Here is a 19,818-nt window from a genome sequence, read left to right on the forward strand (position 1 = left end):
GAGCAGAGGAGGTATATTCGTCTTTGGTGATTTCTCCCTGTTTCCACTTTTTATGTGCTCCCCTTTTGGCCCTTAGGCTGCCCTGGATTTCTCTGGTCAGCCAAGGAAGCCTCCTGGCCCCTTTCCCTCTTTTCCCTCGCATCGGGATCATCTTGCTTTGTGCCTGAAGGATCATTTCCTTAAGGTACAGCCACCCTTCTTGGGCTCCCATCACTTCAAAACTCCTACTCTGCAGTGCGTCTTTGACTAATCGTCTGAGTTCATTGAAATCAGCTTTCCTAAAGTCTAGCACTTTCACCCTACTAGTTACCTTACTCACTCGATGTTATATAAAGAATTCTATTATCAGGTGATCACTGACCCCCAGATGGCTATCGATCTGTAGGTCCCCTACCATGTCATCCCCCGTTGCCAATACCAGGTCCAGCAAGGCATTCCCCCTAGTGGGACCATGTACCTCCTGTGTCAGGTGGAGGTCCTGTACACAGGTTAGAAACCTGCATGAACGGTGGGACTTTGCCGTCTGCGTCTCCCAGCAGATGTCTGGGTAGTTTAGGTCCCCCATGATTACTGCCTCTTATGTCTCTTATGCCTCTAATGCCTACCAGTTTCTAGCAGTGGCAAGCAGGGTAGTGAGGTGAGTAGTGTCCTATCTCACCATCTTTGGCTCCCCAATCTGAATGGCTGAATACTCATTTAGTGCTGGATCAGGGGAAGGCATCTTTCAATATGAGTCTAGACCAAGGCTCGGACTCATGCCACTAGAGAGATCCCTCAATTGCTCTGTCATTACAGCACGGCATGTCTACTTCCCCTATAAAAAGAATCTATTTATTCCATTTACTTTTTCCCTCTCTGTCACTCCTAAATCCACTTCTTCCTCCCGCCTGTACTTCTCAACTTTGTGACCCCTTCCTCTACAAAACCTTGTCTTCATGCCTCCTCTGTAGGCCAGCTACAGATCAGAAACTGGTGGGGGTGCCAGTTTTTGTGCCAGAAGGTGGGTTTTTCCATGAAAATGGTAGTAAAAACCATTTTTGGGATATATATAATACCAGGTGACTCTAGGATTGATTTAGATATTGAATTGGAGAATGAGTCCGCCTTGGTTCCTGAGAGTGTCGGGTGTCCTCTGATTCCTGGAGAGCTCTCCTTAGCTAGTGTATACAGCTGGAGAAGCAAGTTTCTTTGCCTGGTGCATAGTGAAACCAGGCTTCATTACTAGCAGTCTAAACTTCAGGAAAGGTCTTGGCAAGAAGAAACTGGCAAAAGAAAGAGAAATGTGGAGGGAGCAGGGGACCAGGCAGGGACTCTCATTTTATATTAGCAGCTTTGCCCCACTTTCTCTCCCCCATAAGATGCTGGAGGGCATTGAGGCTATTTTGTGGGGTATCTCCTATACTCATCAAGGAGCACTCACATGGAAACTTGTTAAGGGAACATCAGAGGGTATCTCTAATAATCAGACACTTGTACATTGACTTAGTTTATGTCTCCTAAACTACAAGAGCCCCAAATCACTAATGACTTCTGGAAAATGTAGGCTCAAAAACAGCTAAAATTCTATCCCACATCTCTACAGGAGAGCCACAGCAAGATACTTTTCAAACCTGTAGTGGGGCATCTTAATAAAATACTACATCAGTGTTAACTTTGAATAAGCAGTCTGGTGCTCTCCATCCCCTTTTAATACCTGGATCAGAAAGAGATGAAAGAGTCTATTATGGCCTTTGAGCTTAGACTACTGGGATTTTAAACTCATGGCTTTATATCCAGACACCTCAATCAATGATCTCCCGTCCAGGAGCATTGCATGACATTAAATCTACAATTCATGGACATACCCTAAACATTTCTAGATACTAAAAGAGGATTCTCTCAACAGGTCGGGAGCAAATGAGAGTGAAGTGGATTGGAGCATGTCCAGGGATTTCAGTGAGCTTTGGTTCAGAATATCCATTTGGTCTCACAGGTGACCTAATGCTTTAAAGGCCTGTGCCTCCAAAAGTAAGAGTAGGCTGGGAAGAAGAGGACTGTATAAGTGTTGTGTGATACGGCCATGCTTTGTCAGTGCACTGTGGGAATATCTTAATTTCAGTTATCGCTTTGTTTGTTTCTATTTCTTTAATGCAATTTATTTTATTTTGTGCCTTGTGACATTATGTGACAGTGAGAGAAAGAAAGGTTTGGCTACAGCTATCAGTAGGTAGAAGCTATTAATTTCAATGATATTGGGATAGTCTTCAGGCTGCGTTAGTATTTTTTTCCATTCCAATGTGTTTTTAATGTGTGGGGTATTTGAGTTTCTTAAGTGGATTCAGATAAAATAGTAGAAAAAATATTTTTTCTCTCCTGAGAAGTTTTCTTCTTTATATACGTCAGTGACTAAATATCAGAACTCAAGTTTCTTATTTTAGTTACAAAAATGTTTTTATTTAATGAGGCAAAATAAAGCAGGGCATTATAACTATGTCTCTGCCTTATGATCAAATCATGGTGTATCCAGAGTACAGGTAATACACATGTTCCATGTTCCTGCATATCCATGATAAGTGTTTACAGAGATAACTTTCTAACCCTGAAGGGGTAGAGACTGGGAGTGTTTGGCATTCCCCAGAGATATTTAGCTTTTGGGGCAACACTAAAGGCAAGGGGTGGCAGAGCTGCATAAAGAGAAACTCTGGATTATCCCTGAATACAGGGCTTGACTTGAGAGTGGACTATGGTAAGAATGTAAGATAAATGCCACCCACATGAAAAAGAAAACAAATAAATTACATAATAATAAGCATTTAAGTACACCGTTTATAGAAAGGATTTGATGGCTTAATTATGAATGCTGTACAGAGCAGTCTGTTATAAAGAGCCAAGACTCACTGCTTGTCATAAGTAAGGAACAAAATTTAACCCTTCCCTTACGCTGAGTATAGTTGTATACTCAGTAAAGCACTCACTCTCTCTCTCTCTTATTGTGAAGATTAGCAGAAAGGAGGAAGGTCCCAAGTGGCAGTCATCTGCCAGTCTTGGCTTTTGACATGATTTGCTATGACAGCTTGTGAAAAGCACTGAGCAGGGTTGAGTTTCACTGGCAAGTCTCCAGATCTCTCTTGGGATGCTTTGAAATGGTGATCCTCTGCAAGGAGCTGACCACCCCTTAACTCCTCTGGAAGTAATTGGAGACTGACAGGCTGAACATCTTGTAAGGTCAGATCATGGGTGCCTGAGCAATAAAAGCTGCTAAAATGACATGCATACACACACACACGAACACAAGAAGCATTTTTAATCGGAAGCAATCAGTTACCAGCAAAATACTTCTGATGTCATAACTCATCTTAAAACCACTAATGTCAATCCTGATAATGATGCATGAGACAGAAGAAGTGCTGGCTCATGTTGCATAGTGGCTGCGACACTACAACAACATTAAAATCTTGTGACATTAATTTTAGTATTTATAACAGACATACAAGGATACAAGGGAGAATACATTCTTTTTATGATCATAATTTTTATGGCTAAAACCTCATGACAATGCAGATACTATATTATTTTCATCATAATTTACTAGTTTTTTTGCTTTGTTAAACATATATCATCATTTGAATAAATTACCTTATTTCCAGGATATTGTGGAATAAGAGCTGAGGTAAGGGTTGAGGTGGTGGCTTTGTTGGCTGGGTTTATTGCCTCTGGAAAGCGTGATTTCTCTCTAGTTACTGGTTGGTGGGGATGCTGCATTTTAGGACTTTCATTGTCTCACTAGGTCAAGATATAACTTTAGTATTGCCCTAACTTTGACATCTACCCATGCATACAAATTTAAAATAATGCAGAAGTAGGGCTGGAAGGGACCTCCAGAGGTCATCTAGTCCAACCCCCTGCCTGAGGCAAGATAATCCCTATCCAAACCATCCTATACAAATCCATAATCTAATCTCAGTAAAACTAATGTAAAGCCTGACACAACGCAAGACGTAATACCCTACCCTGCCTCAGGTAAATTAAGAAGACCATGACAGCCAAAGTCCTGCTTCTGTAAAAGGTTGTTAACACGCGCTCAAGAGGTTCCAGCTAGAGGGCCATGACCCCTGCTATAGAGGAATGCAAAAACTCCCACAGTCCATACCAATCTGACCATGGGATAAAATTGCTTCCTGATCCCCAATATGGCAATGACGGGGTGGGGGGGGGGGAAGGGGCTCTCCAGCCTCTTCTTGAACACCTCTAGTGATGGAAAGTCCACAGATTTACTAAACAGTCTATTCTACTGCCTCACTTTTTTAACAGTGAAGAAGTTTTTCCTGATATCTCATCTAAACTGACTTTGCTGCAACAAGCCATTGGTCTGATTCTGATGCATCTGATTCTCTGCAACAAGAGAGAAAAGGTTTTCTCCCTCCTCTTTATGGCATCCGTTCAAGTATGCCTAGCTCCATCAGCCTCTCCTTATATGAGGGGTTTTTTTCCAAGCCTTTTATCATCTTGTCACCCAGCTCTGGACCCTTTCCAACTTTTCCATGTCCTTTTTTAAATGCGGAGCACAAAACTGCACACAATACTCTGAATGAGGCCTAAACAGGGCTGAGTAGAGAATCACTATCATCTCCTGTGTCTTGTACCTAGTGCTTCTATTGATGAATCCCAAAGCCACATTTGCCTTTTGTGCAGCTGCATTACTCTGCAGACTCATATTGAGTCTGTAATCTACCAAGACTCCCAGATACTTTTCCATGGTGCTGCCATCCAGCCAGCTATCATCTATTTTGTATCTGTAGCTGAAGCTAAAGCCAGCTGTTCAGTGAGAGGGCTGAAATTCATGAGTCTGGCATTCAGTTTCACAATGTAGCAGGTGTGTGGTAGGTTGAGTTACAAGAACTCACCAATTTTTAATCCATTCATTTAGTCAAATATAGCATTCTAAATATATTTTTCCCCAACATGGTTGCTCTCACTGGAGACAGGTTAATGGAGTAACTTCAACCTACTAATGCAGGCTGCCTGTTGCAGTGAAGATGAGCCCCTTCAAGTAGTTCAAGTAGTTTTGCATGTAGTAAGGAGAATTTGTACTGAAACCATTGGCTTGGGAAGACGAAGTTCTGGCTTTCATTCCTAGTTTTGCATTGTAGTCCTAGGCAAGACCCTCCTGTTTGACCCAGAAGTTATTCAAGTCAGTGGGGACCTCTACAGATGAGCTTTACTGCAGAGTTGACTAATTAGCTCTTCAGTAAAGCACCACTGTTTACATGTGCACCCCCATTAGACCAGGGTAAACTAATTAACTCCACCATAGGATAGTACAGCCTGACACAAGTCACCTGGTCTGGGGAGTAGGGTCAGTTACAGTGAATTAACTTTAGATCAGACATGCCATTTTTAGGGCAACCTCAGCCCTGCAAACACCTGTATGCCCAGCCATGAACCTTGGTGAGGTCAATCTGAATTTAGTACTCCTATGTACACATTAATTCTCCTCTCTGCAGGGCCTCAATGCACTTTACCTTATATATGTGGACTTCATAGCATTGATTGATGCACCTCAGCTTCTCAGACTGTCTCCATATAGATAAACCCATAATCTATCATTATAAGGTTCTTGGAGTAGGTGATACTATGGATATGGATATGATACTATGGATATGGATATGATACTATGGATACTACTTAGCTTCATACAGTCTCAGGTGCTACAGTAGTACAAGAAATAATATATTTTATATATGTCAAAGGCATCCTAGGTTCCTTTTTCTAGGAATTCCAAAGAATCCAAATAATTAAACTGAACCAGCGCCCTGATCATAAGTCCAGTAAGCAAGGATGAGTACAGAAAACACTACATGTCTGCACTCTTTTCTTACACTTGAAATCATTGTAGAGCCATGCAGAAGATTACAAGGGAGTAAGATCTGTAACATTACATATGCAGTACTCTAAATAATGTCAATTGTGGTTTTTCTCAGTGAACTTGCCTATAATTTGGAGGTTTCAAACAGAATCTTATTATTGATGCACTATGCATGCAAGTAAGTGGCCATGAAAGTTGTGTCTTGCTTTCTCTGCATGTCAGATAAGGTTCTTGTCTATTTACATACCCAGCTGGGTACTTAGGCAGTTATATTTCTGGCCTCATGAACACTTATGCAGTTGTATACCAACTTTTATTGCTTCCATTCTAAAAGAATGGCCAGACTTGGGTCAGAGTACTCTTAAGAAGAACAGGAATACCCTTACATTTGCTCTAAACTGCATTGGCTGTGAAAAGCTCTTCCATCACTCAGAGATTGCCCCAATACACCCTAGAAGCCAGGAGATAGGGCTTCTGGCTCTCTGCCACGTAGAGTTTCTCTTTCCAACCTGTCAAGACTTTGCAGTTGTTTTGCAGTTTTAGAGAATGCAAGCAAGCGAGAAGCTAAGCCACAGTCTGGTCCAAACAACAGGTGTACATGAAGTCTAGGGAACCAGAATTGAGCTCTTTTCTGTATTAGACTCTTTTTAATATTGGTGTTAGCTTAAACTTGGCCAACACATCTAAAAAAACATTCACAATATATTTTCCTTCCATTCTATACAATACAATTCTCTCTTGGAAAGTACCATTCTCAGGAACTATTACCTGCAAATGTGCATGTATGTTAACTCATCGATCATGGTTTCATAAAAATATTCAGTCTTTAAACCTTAATGAAAGGATAAATTATTGCACCTAGTTTAAAACCCTCCTAATAATATATAGCCACTGAAGGAGAAAAATATGGCCCACGTTTTCATTTATTAAGGGAATTCAGAAAAGAGTAATAAACCCTGAAAAGCGTGAAATAGGCTGGAACAGATGATGAATGCATGGCTCTGAGTCACCTCTGTTACAAAGTTAGGATCCATCCAGTCAATCTTTCCTTTGTTATGCTTTGCAGAAAGTCCAGTTGCAAACTAGAGACCACTTTCTAATGTTTTCAGCTCCTAAAATCTATAGTAGCATTATAAACAAGTAAGAAATTATTCATAAAAAACATCCATTAGGTGGTCCTATGCTAAACTTGAGGATGGACAAACAGTTCATCATATCATAAAATCCTTTGGGGAATGGTTGAACATATGTATGTATATGTACATTAGGCCTGTGCAAAGTGGCTGGTATTTGCTTCGGATTCGGATTCGTCCAATTCGGGGGACAGTGATTCAATTCGGTGATTCGAATCACTGTCCCAATTCAATTCAGCTGAATCAGCCAGGCCAGGCCCATCCCCTGCCCCTCTCCCAGCCAAGCAATGGCTGCCCCAGCTCCCAGCACTTATTAAAGAAAAAACCCCGGCTCAGCGGGTGCTGCCAGGCAGGGGATGATTCCCACTGCCCCACACTGCATGGGGGGCTCTGCATGAGCCCCCTGACCCCCCCTGTTCCTCCAGCCTCCCCACAGATGTCCCGCCCAGGCCAGCTCCAGTCCTTTAAGGAAAAAAAAAACCCAAAAAACCCTGGACTCACTGTTCCTGCTGGTGGAGGGAAATCCCCACTGCCCCCCACTGCCCTCATATGGGAGACTATTCCACAGTCCCTCGAAGCCCTGAGGCCGCTGCAGGAGCGGTGAGTCCCAGGGCTTTTCTCGGCTTTTTTTTTTTTTTAAAGGGACCAAGCTGGCCCAGGCGGGGCACCCGTGGGGGGGCCGGGGGAGCAGCGGAGGCCGGTGGCTTGTACAGAGCCCCCCCATGCAGCATGGCTCAGTGGGAGGCAGCGGGGATCATCCCCTGCCCAGCATCACCCCACAGATTAGGCCTGCCCCCCTGCCCCTAGTACTTACCAGCTCAGAGTCAGCTGCAGCTCCCTGCTGCAGCCACTGGGGACTGCCTGAATTGTCAAAGCTCTCCGAATGTTTTCTGAAGATTCAGACAGCTTTGAATCAATTCAGACCTTTTAACTGGTCCCCTGATCCGATTTGGATTCGGAGATTCAGTCACCAAATTGGGCCGAATCTCCTCCGAATCAAATCAGCACCCAAAGCTTTGCACAGCCCTAATGTACATACCTGGGGTATCCTAAAGCATAAATATGATTATTTCTGTCTTCAACAGACGTATAGACAACGCGACATATCTGTAAGCTTTTCTCACAGTTGAAATCATTGTACAGCCATGCAGAAGATTAAAAGGAGTAAGATCTGTAGAGCTACAGAATCAGTAGTCTAAATAGTGTCATTTGTATTTTTCACAATGTGTGGTTGTTCTCAGTGAACTTGAGTAGTAGAAACATCAGAACTATGCTCTAACTCTACAGACTAAGAGGCATATTCTTATTAAAACACCTAGAAGTCATGAAGATAGTTTCTATTACTGCTAATGAGATTGATCCATACACTATGAAATGGCAATAACTTTCTTATTGCAATAAAAAGTAAAGGCAGTTAAAATATGAATAGCAGATTAGTCTGCATTTAGTTACTAAGCACCATCATATTTTGTTATGCCAAAACACCTGCCCGCTGTCTTGTTAACTGTATTGATGTCAAAGATTAGATGATCTAAACCTTGTGATATTTTAGAGAGGATACACTGTCTGATACCTTTGTTATGTACCCTCTTGATTTTGCTAACATATTATGGGTAGTTATATATTTTATGATACCTATTTGTGTATAGGTGCAGGAAGTAGAGAGGAAGTATAGGTGCACTGGAAGTAGAGAGGAATAAGGTCTCTTATTAAAAGCTTTACATCTTATGTTTTTAAGGATGTAAGTGATATTGGCAAGAAGCAGCTTGGAGGGGGCAGGGGGGCAATTAATATCCACAGAAAATAATGGAAAAGGATAAAAAAAAAGGTATTTGTTTGAGTGGTAGAGGACAGGCCTCGGAAATATGAACATCTGAATTATAGTCCAGGGCATGGGGAAAACAAAACACTTGTGCAATGTAAAAAAAGGGGGTGGGGGGAGAGAAAGGACTTCATTGTGATACAGCTAAATCAAATTTATTATGTCCTCGCCTTTCCAACAGTAAGTGAAGATAAACTGCAGTACAATTTCTCCCTGTTTCATTCAGGAGTAAATTACTATCATTTAGTTTCACTGCCTGCAGATTAAAAGCAGACAGATGTAACAGTTACAGAATGAGCTGATGTGCTCTCCTACGTAGTAAAAGAGGAGTTGTACATCTTATACTGGAGCAGTTGTACATATCCCTCTGCAGTTAGACTGCTGCATTTACTCCCAATCAAGAAGTTGCTGAAGTCCACATTTTTTTAGATTTCGTAGTTATTTCAGGTGTCTTGATTTTTGCATGTCCAACATCCTGCATCATGTCTCTGCCTTGAGCAGGAGAGTGGCCTAGATGACCTTGTGAGATTCCTTCCAACCCTATTCTATGATTCTATGAACATGAGATGCCTTTAACCTGATTTTCAGCAGTGCAGAGCATCAGATTCAGTTGCTGAAGATACGAATGGCGAGCTCTCTGCATAGCTGACTATTAGATGATTATCAATGTCTCAGACCAAACAGACGTTGTCCATGAAACCTGGTTGAGCTAGGGAAGCTAGATTTCATTGAGTCAAATCTGATGCTTCTTTACAACTAGCCCAATCAAATAGAACAAAACAATGACAAATATTTTTTTTCTGTAATATAAAATATACATTTAAAACATATACTTGTCAAGGGATTGTTTTGTAATTTCAAACATGATGGTGTTATTAAATTCATTGTAAAGGATTCAGCAGCTAGAAGCCCAATGAGGAGATAATATTTGCAAAATATATCTAAAATGTAGTCTAACTTCATTCAGGTGGATGATAATTAGAGCTTTGAAATATGGACTAGTTTTGCAAGACTGAGAAAAGTCTTGCAAATTTAAAAAACAAGTTGTCTCTTTAACTTGGGGTCATATATCCATATCAGTCCTTTAAGCAGGTCCTTTCAACAGGATCATTTGGAGTGGCAGTCATACCTGTTTCTTCTCTTTCTCTTCTTAGACTATATCTGGATTAAAAATTTAACATGCAGAAGGCAGGATAGATGCATGCCTTTTAGGGCCCTTACTATTAAGGCATACATTACTCTTAAGGCATAACTAACCAGTTAATTGCATCTTAAATGGTTATCAGCCACATGTTATTGTGATTAATGACATGATAAAACAAGGAATTATCCTGGAAGTTATTACACAAAATATGTGTAATAACTTTGTGGCTGGTTTGTACCATGCTATTAATGGAATGCATGCCCAAGTTTATGCTTTATTACAGGTTTAAATCAGTTTCTGATCACTTAAACTGGTTTATGTGTAATGTCTATCCCTAGCCATGATGCACCCTCATGGCTGGGATCCCAGATCAGCTGACAGATCTCCCAGCAACAGGAGCACATGGTGTGCCTCTGCAGCTGAGAGTCCCAACAGCTAATCAGGGCTGCCAGAGGCAGAAGCTTGCTTCTTGCCAGTGCAGGGAGAGCCCAGGATCCTGATCATGCACTAACAACATGGCATGATGGTATCTGGTGTCTGATCTCACAATCACACCTCCTGCCACTGGACCCTGCACTTTGACCCTTGCAGGACCTTACACCACCTCTGCTGGACCCTACAGTATCTCCATCCCCACCTCCACTGAACCTTGTGCCACTGCTGGCAGTCCTCATACCCAAGGTTGTATCCAGCCTGCAAGGAGCCCCAGATCCAGTCTGGGGCCCCAAGTGAGTCTGACACCCCTGATTTAGAAGAACCGCAGAGATGGCCAGATTTATGACATATGCGTGTGTGTGTGTGTGTGTGTGTGTGTGTGTGTGTGTGTGTATGCTGACATATCTTCATTGATTCATTTGGTATGAAAACCATTACATGTATGTACTGGTCCCAAAGGGACCCCAAAAACAATTACTTTTACTTTAGCTAGCACAAGTAGCGCAGACAAAACAATAACAAGGTATTTCTCTACCTCGGTTTCCTCCCCACCCTTAAGCATTCTCTAGGCTTAGATGAACATCTCCTCAGTCCATCATGCAACCCCTATGACCTTACATAGGCAGATTATTTCTGTTTTGTGCTCCCGACATGGAAAGAGAAATTCCTTGTCTATTTCCAGAACCAGAAGTAATGTCATTCTTTGTAGAATGTAACATAACAAGCAGGACAGAAGTTCTGAACTATGGCGGACAATAAAGCAATTCTCTTTGTAATTTGACTGTGCAACTTTCTCAGAAATGATTTTAATCAAACATTTAAAAAATGAAACACATAATGGGACTGTAGGTGAGATTTGCACAAGCTGAGTAGTCAAGTTATTTAGGCTGATGCTAAGTGATTTAAAAAATCCTAGCCTACGCGTCTATTTGGAGTAGCCACTTTTTGCAGACATCATTTGAGTTCAGATCAGATTATCTGTGTTAACTAAAACTTCACTGGAAAATGTCCTCTGTGCCACTGTATAGTATCCTCTTAGCATTGCTCCACTGTACTACACAGGTCTCCAAGAATGCCCAGAAAGAGAAAATACGGTAAAAATAGAAAATAAATTGTAACTTGACAAATCAAATGACTTCACTCAATATATTAAACTTGCTAAATTTTCTCTCTAAACAGGTTGTATCCTCATCCCAGTCCAGTATCTCAGATGGGGTGATCCCGAACCAATTGCAGCAGTTGTTTTTGCCTGTCTGGGTCTGCTGGCCACGCTGTTTGTTACAGCTATATTCATCATGTACCGTGATACGCCAGTGGTCAAGTCATCCAGCCGAGAACTCTGCTACATTATTCTAGCTGGCATATGCCTGGGTTACTTGTGCACCTTCTGTCTCATTGCAAAGCCTCAGCAGATTTATTGTTACCTTCAAAGGATTGGCATTGGTCTCTCCCCGGCTATGAGTTATTCTGCCCTAGTGACTAAAACCAATCGCATTGCAAGAATCCTGGCTGGCAGCAAGAAGAAAATCTGTACTAAGAAACCTAGGTTCATGAGTGCCTGTGCCCAGCTGGTGATTGCATTTATCTTAATTTGTATACAGCTAAGCATAATTGTTGCCCTTTTCATAATGGAACCTCCAGATATAATGCACGATTACCCAAGCATCCGAGAGGTTTATTTGATTTGTAACACCACCAATCTAGGTGTTGTAACTCCCCTTGGATACAATGGATTGTTAATTTTAAGTTGCACCTTTTACGCATTTAAGACAAGAAATGTCCCAGCTAATTTCAATGAAGCTAAATATATTGCCTTTACAATGTATACCACCTGCATCATTTGGCTGGCTTTTGTGCCAATATATTTTGGGAGCAACTACAAGATAATCACCATGTGTTTCTCAGTCAGCTTGAGCGCCACCGTGGCCTTGGGCTGCATGTTTGTGCCCAAGGTGTACATCATCCTTGCTAAGCCTGAAAGAAACGTACGCAGCGCATTCACCACATCCACCGTGGTTCGCATGCACGTTGGTGATGGAAAGTCATCTTCTGCTGCAAGCCGCTCCAGTAGCCTGGTGAACCTGTGGAAAAGAAGGGGATCATCTGGTGAAACACTTAGGTAAAGTTTGCTAATATATGAATATTTGGAGCAATTATATACTTCTGAGCATGAAATAATATAAGTGGAAAGGACAGTCGAAGCCAATTTAATTTACTTCACCTCTGTACTGGGATGTTTTTCCCTTATGAGTAAATCAGTGCTCCCACAGTTGCAACAATTTTAGGTGAGGTCCTTTTCAGCCAAAAGACTGCCTGTGTGTGAAGAATATTTAAAGCAATGAGCATCATATAAACAATGTATAATTAATAGGCTTGAAACACTAGCTGTGACAGTTGCACTTACGGCATAGGGAGGGGAGCGATCTTTAAAATGCAAGAAATATAAATAATTGTCTTTTTCTGAACATGTGCTTTTGAAATCTTTTTCTCTTTTGTGGATTTCATAGCCACTGGCACTGTATTTATACCTAGTCACAGCAGTATGACAATAGACCCCTACTAAAACTATAATCAAGGTGAAGCAGTCAATACAAATTGTGTCATTAGTGAAAACTTTCAAGCCTCCAAGAGTTTATTTCATGTGACTCTGCTATTATAACTCTTCTCTTCCATTCCTTTCTTTTCCTTTCTCTTATTCACCCTTCCTGCCTTTACTCTTTACCCTTGTCTCTCTTCTCTTCTTTCTCTGATACCTTTTTTCCATCCTCCAGATTCTATATCAATTCCTACTGTCAACAGGTTCCACTCTTGCTCCCATCTGTCCTTCTACCATTGACCAGATACTGTTCTCAATGCAATGTTTACAAGTAATGGTCATCCAGAAAATGAGTCACAATGTGTATGGCCAGGGTAGAAGAATACAAGTACTGGAAGCAGGAAGAGACCTTTAAGAGAAGAATATGGACTAGCCTTGGAAACAGCATATGAAAGGGTATAGCCAGACTGAAGGCTCACTTAGTTATTTTGACTCCGCTTAATTGATAAGGGACTGATTTCAGATGGCTAAATACTCTTATATGAAGGAATCCTACCTACACAAAGTTGTAGGGGGAAAAAACATTCCTTAGTTGCATATGCATCACATTGAAACTAGTGAGGACTAAATTTCATTCCATACTGAAATAATTTCATGTACCTTAGGGCTGATAAATAGATGTTTTCAGATACCTCTCCATTAGCTTCTTGATGTAGAGATTACACTTATGGTCGTGTGCAGGAGCGAGGGGAGGATTTTTTGTTTTTTACTTATGTCTGATGCAAGGGAATACAGACTTTGCCAAAGGAATCCATGCTTTTGTCACCTCAGTTACTTCAGTATACTCTGTGGGAGGTTATTCCTTAAGATCACTCCAAATGTTTACTCATTAAGGGTATTTTTCACAGGGAATATGTTAAACAAGTACTTTTCAACCAGTGCTGGATTCCAGTTAATTTCTGGTGCCATTACAGGTGTTAATTTTTAAGCTGTGAAACTTGAATATGCTCAGCGACGGCTGCTTCAAGTACCATCTCTTTCACCATTGGTTGAGATCATTAGAGATGCCTGGGCTAGAGGCCCCTAAATTCATTCATGAAGTGGCTGGGGTTGGATGTTCTTCATGTAAGATACTGCTCTGTGAAACATTCTCTCTATTTCGGATACTTAAAGTCCAAAATGATTTGGCTTCACGTCACACTGCAAGGTATATGTGCTCTCCCATCTATTTCTTGGCAGGAGAGAGTGAAAGGTGGGTAGTTTGGTGGAAGATCTTGTCTTTGGATGGATTCAGGTGGAGGAGTGGCTTGTGAAAGCTAAGTTTAGTTTAGATAGTGATCTTATAATATTATCATAATTATAACAGTAAACCAATAATATTTTATTTTTATTCATTTGTTTATTGACTTTCTAGTACACTGTTGGACATGTGTTTGGCTCTGGACCCAAAGTGCAATATACATATGAGCCTGAATGAAGAATATAGTGCAGAGTTATTATATTTCAATATCTGATTTGGCCTATATCACAAAAAGCTGATATATAGTAGAGCAGAAATAAACAGCAAGTCCATTTAATTAAATTCCAAAAGAAAAGATGTCCTTTATCTCTGATGCATTTGTTTACATTTGTGAGCAGTGCACGTAGATGTTTAGAAAGATCATGGCTCAGTTCAACTTAACAGGCTATGATACTGCCACTACACAGAGCTCCATCCTTGAAAGTTTTCAAGAGCAGATTAGACAGACACTTGGCTGGAATAGTTTAGTCAGAGATGATCTTGTCATGAGCAGGAAGGTGGACTAGATGGCCTTGTGAGGAAAACCCTACGTTCCCATGATCCTATCGCTAAATATATTGGGTGTCAACTAATCTAAACTAGGATAGTTCCAACAAATTATATCCCAACAGAGAGATATTTATTCCATCAGATTTGACCCAGTAATTCCAAGAACCAATCCATCACCCCTAGACATTTTATTCTTTTTTTTGTTGTTGCATGAAATATTGTAATATTAAATTTACGGGCGAAATGGAGGAATTTATGCCACTCATGGGCTCAGATAAGTCTGAAGTCATCTCTGAATGAAAACAAAAAATGGTTTTCAACCTTATTTTTTCCCACTGTGCTGCACAAGTAAGTAGACTCATGACCATTTTATGACTCATAACTTGACTATTATATTGGGTTCAAAGATTTGTCATATTAAACCATGTATACAGAAGATGCTTCAGAGAATACATAGCAACTGTGTTCAATGGCTTTTCTGGATAGTCATTCAGATCAACAATGAAGTATAGTCAGAATCCAAGAAAATATGCACCAGAGCTACAGGACACATTTAAATAGCACAGAGGGATTGTAATTTAAAAGGGAGTGACTCATTGTTGAATTTTTAAAGAAACATGCTATTTAAGTCACCAGTGCATGGAGGGGCCCCTATCATTAACATTTTGCTTCTTGACACTAATTTATACCCCAATGTGGTGTTGCATCAAATCATTGTCAAACAGATAATGCAAAGGCTCCAGCCAGAGCTTTCAAATCAGCTGGGAAATGACAGATTACAAGACTGCTTTTGCCTAAATAAAGCACTGCATCTGGTAGAGTCCCCATGACTTTCTGCATGGGGTGCTGTTCAATTCAAAAACTCAGGAACACCATGGCTATGTGCTGGAATGAACCTTCAGATGCTGAAATATGTAGAGGATGCTACTTACCAAAACAGCCCCTGCTCATTGAACTGAAATCCATGAATTGAACATGGACTATTCTGATACTTTAGTAGGTGCCAATAGACACGCATGCATGCACTCACAAGCCCCCTCAAAAAAGATCATGTATTGGGTAAATGCACATTATTGGAAGCAAATCCGCAAAGCATAGTATTAAACTATACAGTCAGACTCAAAGCCACACAACTTAACCTAGCTGTCTGCTTCATTTAATTTTATTTTCTACTCTAGTGTATTCTATCTCTGAGGTCTCTAGGTGCTAAAAGATGGGTAAACTTGATGAGAAAAAAAATTAATGTCATGCCTTCACTTCCCTAGCTTCTGTAATTTCCAGAGCAGCACTACAAATTTCTCACCTATCCAGATCTGAACGGAAAGATGCATGCTACAATCAGAAAAGGGTTCAGATTGATTCCTGCTTTTCATATGTAGAAGTCCACAGCAGATCCCTTTTGCATTAAAGTTTAATGACTAAGTGTGATAGTAATATCTTATATTACTGACTTCATTAGCACATTGCAAGTCCATTATAGAGTATTTCATAAATGATTAAGTCTAAACTGCAGCTGTCAAAGTAAATTAATGAAGTGCATTTCTGTGATTTATTATCCTGGCCTTTTATTATGTTTGTCCACTACTTGAGAAAAGGCAAAGTTATTTTTCTCTCTGTGTTTCCAATAATTGCTTTGAATTAGTGAAATTCTGCAGCTGCAGATGAATAGCAAAGTACTCTGAGAATGCTATTAATGAATGTGATTAATTGTTGTTTCTAAATCACTTTGGAGATTTAAAATGTTGTCACTAGAGGCATTTAAATGCTGCCTTTGTTGCAGTAGTGACAATAAAGCCACTGCATTGCAATGGAAACATTGGTAGAGAAAGGTGTGTGAGACTGGCCCAGTGAAGAGGGCTCTGGCTACCTCTGCTCCCAATGCTTTTTCTACATTTTGTTTTGGCTAAGGTACAAAAAGAGCATTGAAAACACAGGCCAGAGCCTAGGTCTCCCTCAGTCCTGGACTAGTGTTCTTCTCACTGTACCACATTGTCATACTCCTACTCGCATGTTCTCACTCTGCCATCATGAGTTGTTCCACCTTGAGTGCTCATTGGACCAGATTAAGTCAGAAAGGTAGAGCATGCTCTTGTCCCTATGTAATCCATGGCCTCATGGTTAGGGCACTGGACAGTGACCTCAGATCCCTGTAGCCTGCAAAGGGCCCAGCACCTTGATCTCAATCTCTAAGCAAGTGCCTTAACTACTAGGATAAAGATGGGTAGGATAATCATCAGCAAGTCACTAGTTGCGGGTTTTTTGACAGCGAGAGTTGGATACTTATGTAGAATTTAGACATTTCCCAGGTAGATAAGGATCTCAAGAGCATTTAAGTGAAAATAGATGTTTTTGTGGAGCATCAAACAAAGAGTCCAGACAGATGTATAAGGGATCTATATTGCCTCTGAGAGGTGGATGAGAGCTTGTCTCTATGTCTTCATTTGTGCAAAATGTGAGCACTTCCTTGAATGCATATTAAGGTTGAAGAGAGAAACATGCTTTTTCCTCAAGAACCAGTTTGCTTAGAAATGTTTTTGCAGAATGATTTTGATTTCGAATATTTTAGGTGCTGTCAGGTCTTTTAGAATCAAGATCACAACCTTTATATGAAAGGGCTGAGGATATCTTAGCTACCTCTTCAGTAGCTTAAAGAGGCTATACTAGTTGGAATGAGAAGCATTTATCAGACACAGCAGCTGTCCAGACAAATGATAAATACAAAGAAGAATTTAGGAGAGTGCTTTTTATTCACAGAAATAAGAGGCTTTGATATTTTTTAGGTAAGTCATTCTACAATTTGTCAAATAGCTGTACTCCAATTTTGACTGATGTTTTAGCCCATTCACAGAACTAGGAGGTGGTAAATTCTATTATGATGAGATCCATTATGTAGATGGACATGTTGCCACTTGCACCTTTGAGTCACCACTTATATTAATTGTACACATACAAAGAGTTGTGTTGTGTGATTATTTGGAAATGGAACATGTTTAAAAGGTGTTTTTGTGTGTTAAGTGAACGTTGTAAAATGCTGGAAAGAGCTACTGTTGTCACTGTATATTCAAAATCGGACCTCCTAAATTTAGAAAATACATTATAATACATTTTTAAAAGTACTCCAGGGTAGCACTCTAAGCCCAGCTACTGTGGCTAATTAAAACTTAATTCGTTTTAGAAAAACTTCCTATGGACTTAGCATGTTCTAACATTCAGAAAGATGCCACCTGGTTTATGATGCTCACGGATGATGTGGTTGCTTGCAGAAAGCAGAGAACAGGTCAGAAGTGATTTGGACAGATGTAGTCTGTCTCCTGCATTGGCAGGAGAAAAAAAGAGGACATTGTGCAATGATTCAAAGGTCAAGCAATAGTGAGAAGAACATACCTTTGGTATTGGACAATCGGCACATGCCATCTGTGCATTAAGTTTAAGCATCTGGGATCCATTGTGCAAAAAAATGGAGCAATAAATGAGGAAGGCAGAAGCAGGAACAGAATAAATAAGACAGGAATGAAAAGGGAAGAAATGAATGGAGTGAGTTGTGATAGGAAAATACCCATTTTTTTCTGAAGAAAAACATCTAAGAGACTGTGATTAAGGCAGTACTGTTGACTGGATCTTGGGCAATGAAAAAACAAGATTTGTACATGATGAGGGTGATGGAGATGAAGATGATGAAATGGATTTGTAGAATTGGTAAGATAACATATGATACGAAGGGTACAGCAACAGGCAAAGGTGACATCAGTAAAGGAAAAGCTGAATGAGGACAGACAGGAATAAAAAAATGCCTGAAGAATATGCTACTATGACACTTCAAAGAAAACTATAACCTCTTTGACTAAATAGATTATACTTATTAATGGCTTATGTCCCACCCAGATAATTTTGAGCTATTTTTAAACTGATACACTACAAAAATTTAGATCTGGAGGCTTTTTGAATGATTTGACTCACTCATTTTCACATAGATAATTTATTCTGGGTGTCTTTCTGGAAAAGTCTGATGTTATAATTAATTAAACATCACAAATTATGAAATAAGTGAGGAATCTTTTGTGAACTTCAATGAAAGGTATTGAATTTGAAAGATTTTGATGAATTTGCTGCAAAAACACTCCATCTACATAATGAACTGATATTCAAGAATGCCTTAATTACAACACATTTTAATTTGTGTGCAGAGCTACTGTTTTTTTTCTCAGTTTAAATATAATTAAGACATTGATTAATTTATATAAATAATTTAGCTTTATAAACTGAACACTGGGTTTCAAGTTTAAAGTCTGGAATTATTTATATTACTAAGACAGTATCCCTATAATTTTGAGTTGAATATCATAGCTGAGATCTGCAAATTAAATCAGCTTGCCAATTATTTCTTGCCTATTCTGACAGTATGACACAATGCCAATAAAAGCCAGACTTCCCATTCTAGCATAAAAAAAGAAAAAAAGGAAATAAAAAGGTATATGAGCAGTATGAGCTTTATTATCACCACCACCATAGTTTTTAACAAACTATTTCCTGTCCTTGTAGTGTCAGTGCCCTCATTCTCCTACTTTTGTTGTGGAAAGCTAAAGGGTGTTTTAATGTTTTGGGCATTATGCCTGGTTATTTGCATAAGGGTTGTCCTTTACATTTTTAAGAACAGGTCAGATAAACACTTGTTTAGGATAGTTTAGACGGGCCTTGAGCAAGGGGTTGGACTAAATGACTTTCTGAGATCCCTCCCAGCCATACTTTACTATGATTCTTTGATTCAGCTATGCCTGAAACAGTGTTTTCTCTCTCTCTAATTTTCCTTCATCATCATAATCTCCCCAATTCTACCAAGGCATAAATAATACAATGTGGACCAAACACAATGGCACTTGCACATGGATCCTGGCAGTGGATGAAGATAAGAGCGTACCTGAATTTCTCCTAGCTATTTTAGCCCACCCCCTGGTTATGCTATTAAAATGGCTATCTGTGAAAACCAATACATACACTGATAGAGCTGTTTTGTTCTTGTTTCAGCTTTAACTTTGGGTGTTAATAGCATGTTTCAGTATTACCCAGTAATCTGATTCATGAGTTATGTTGCCATCTACAAACAAGTTTGCCAGAGT

At 40.0% G+C, this 19,818-nt stretch overlaps 1 protein-coding gene across 3 annotated transcripts in view; it reads left to right on the forward strand.

Annotated features, from left to right (window-relative positions):
- GRM5 (glutamate metabotropic receptor 5) overlaps positions 1-19,818 on the forward strand; it is a 419,830-nt gene that overhangs the window by 380,184 nt on the left and 19,828 nt on the right. For all 3 annotated transcript variants that reach the window (XM_006030558.1, XM_006030559.1, XM_006030560.1), the window contains exon 7: positions 11,559-12,498. In XM_006030558.1, the coding sequence (XP_006030620.1) occupies positions 11,559-12,498 (940 nt within the window). The remainder of the gene's footprint in view (positions 1-11,558; positions 12,499-19,818) is intronic.

Source organism: Alligator sinensis, unplaced genomic scaffold (assembly GCF_000455745.1).
Source record: "Alligator sinensis unplaced genomic scaffold, ASM45574v1 scaffold532_1, whole genome shotgun sequence".
Taxonomy (NCBI): domain Eukaryota; kingdom Metazoa; phylum Chordata; order Crocodylia; family Alligatoridae; genus Alligator; species Alligator sinensis.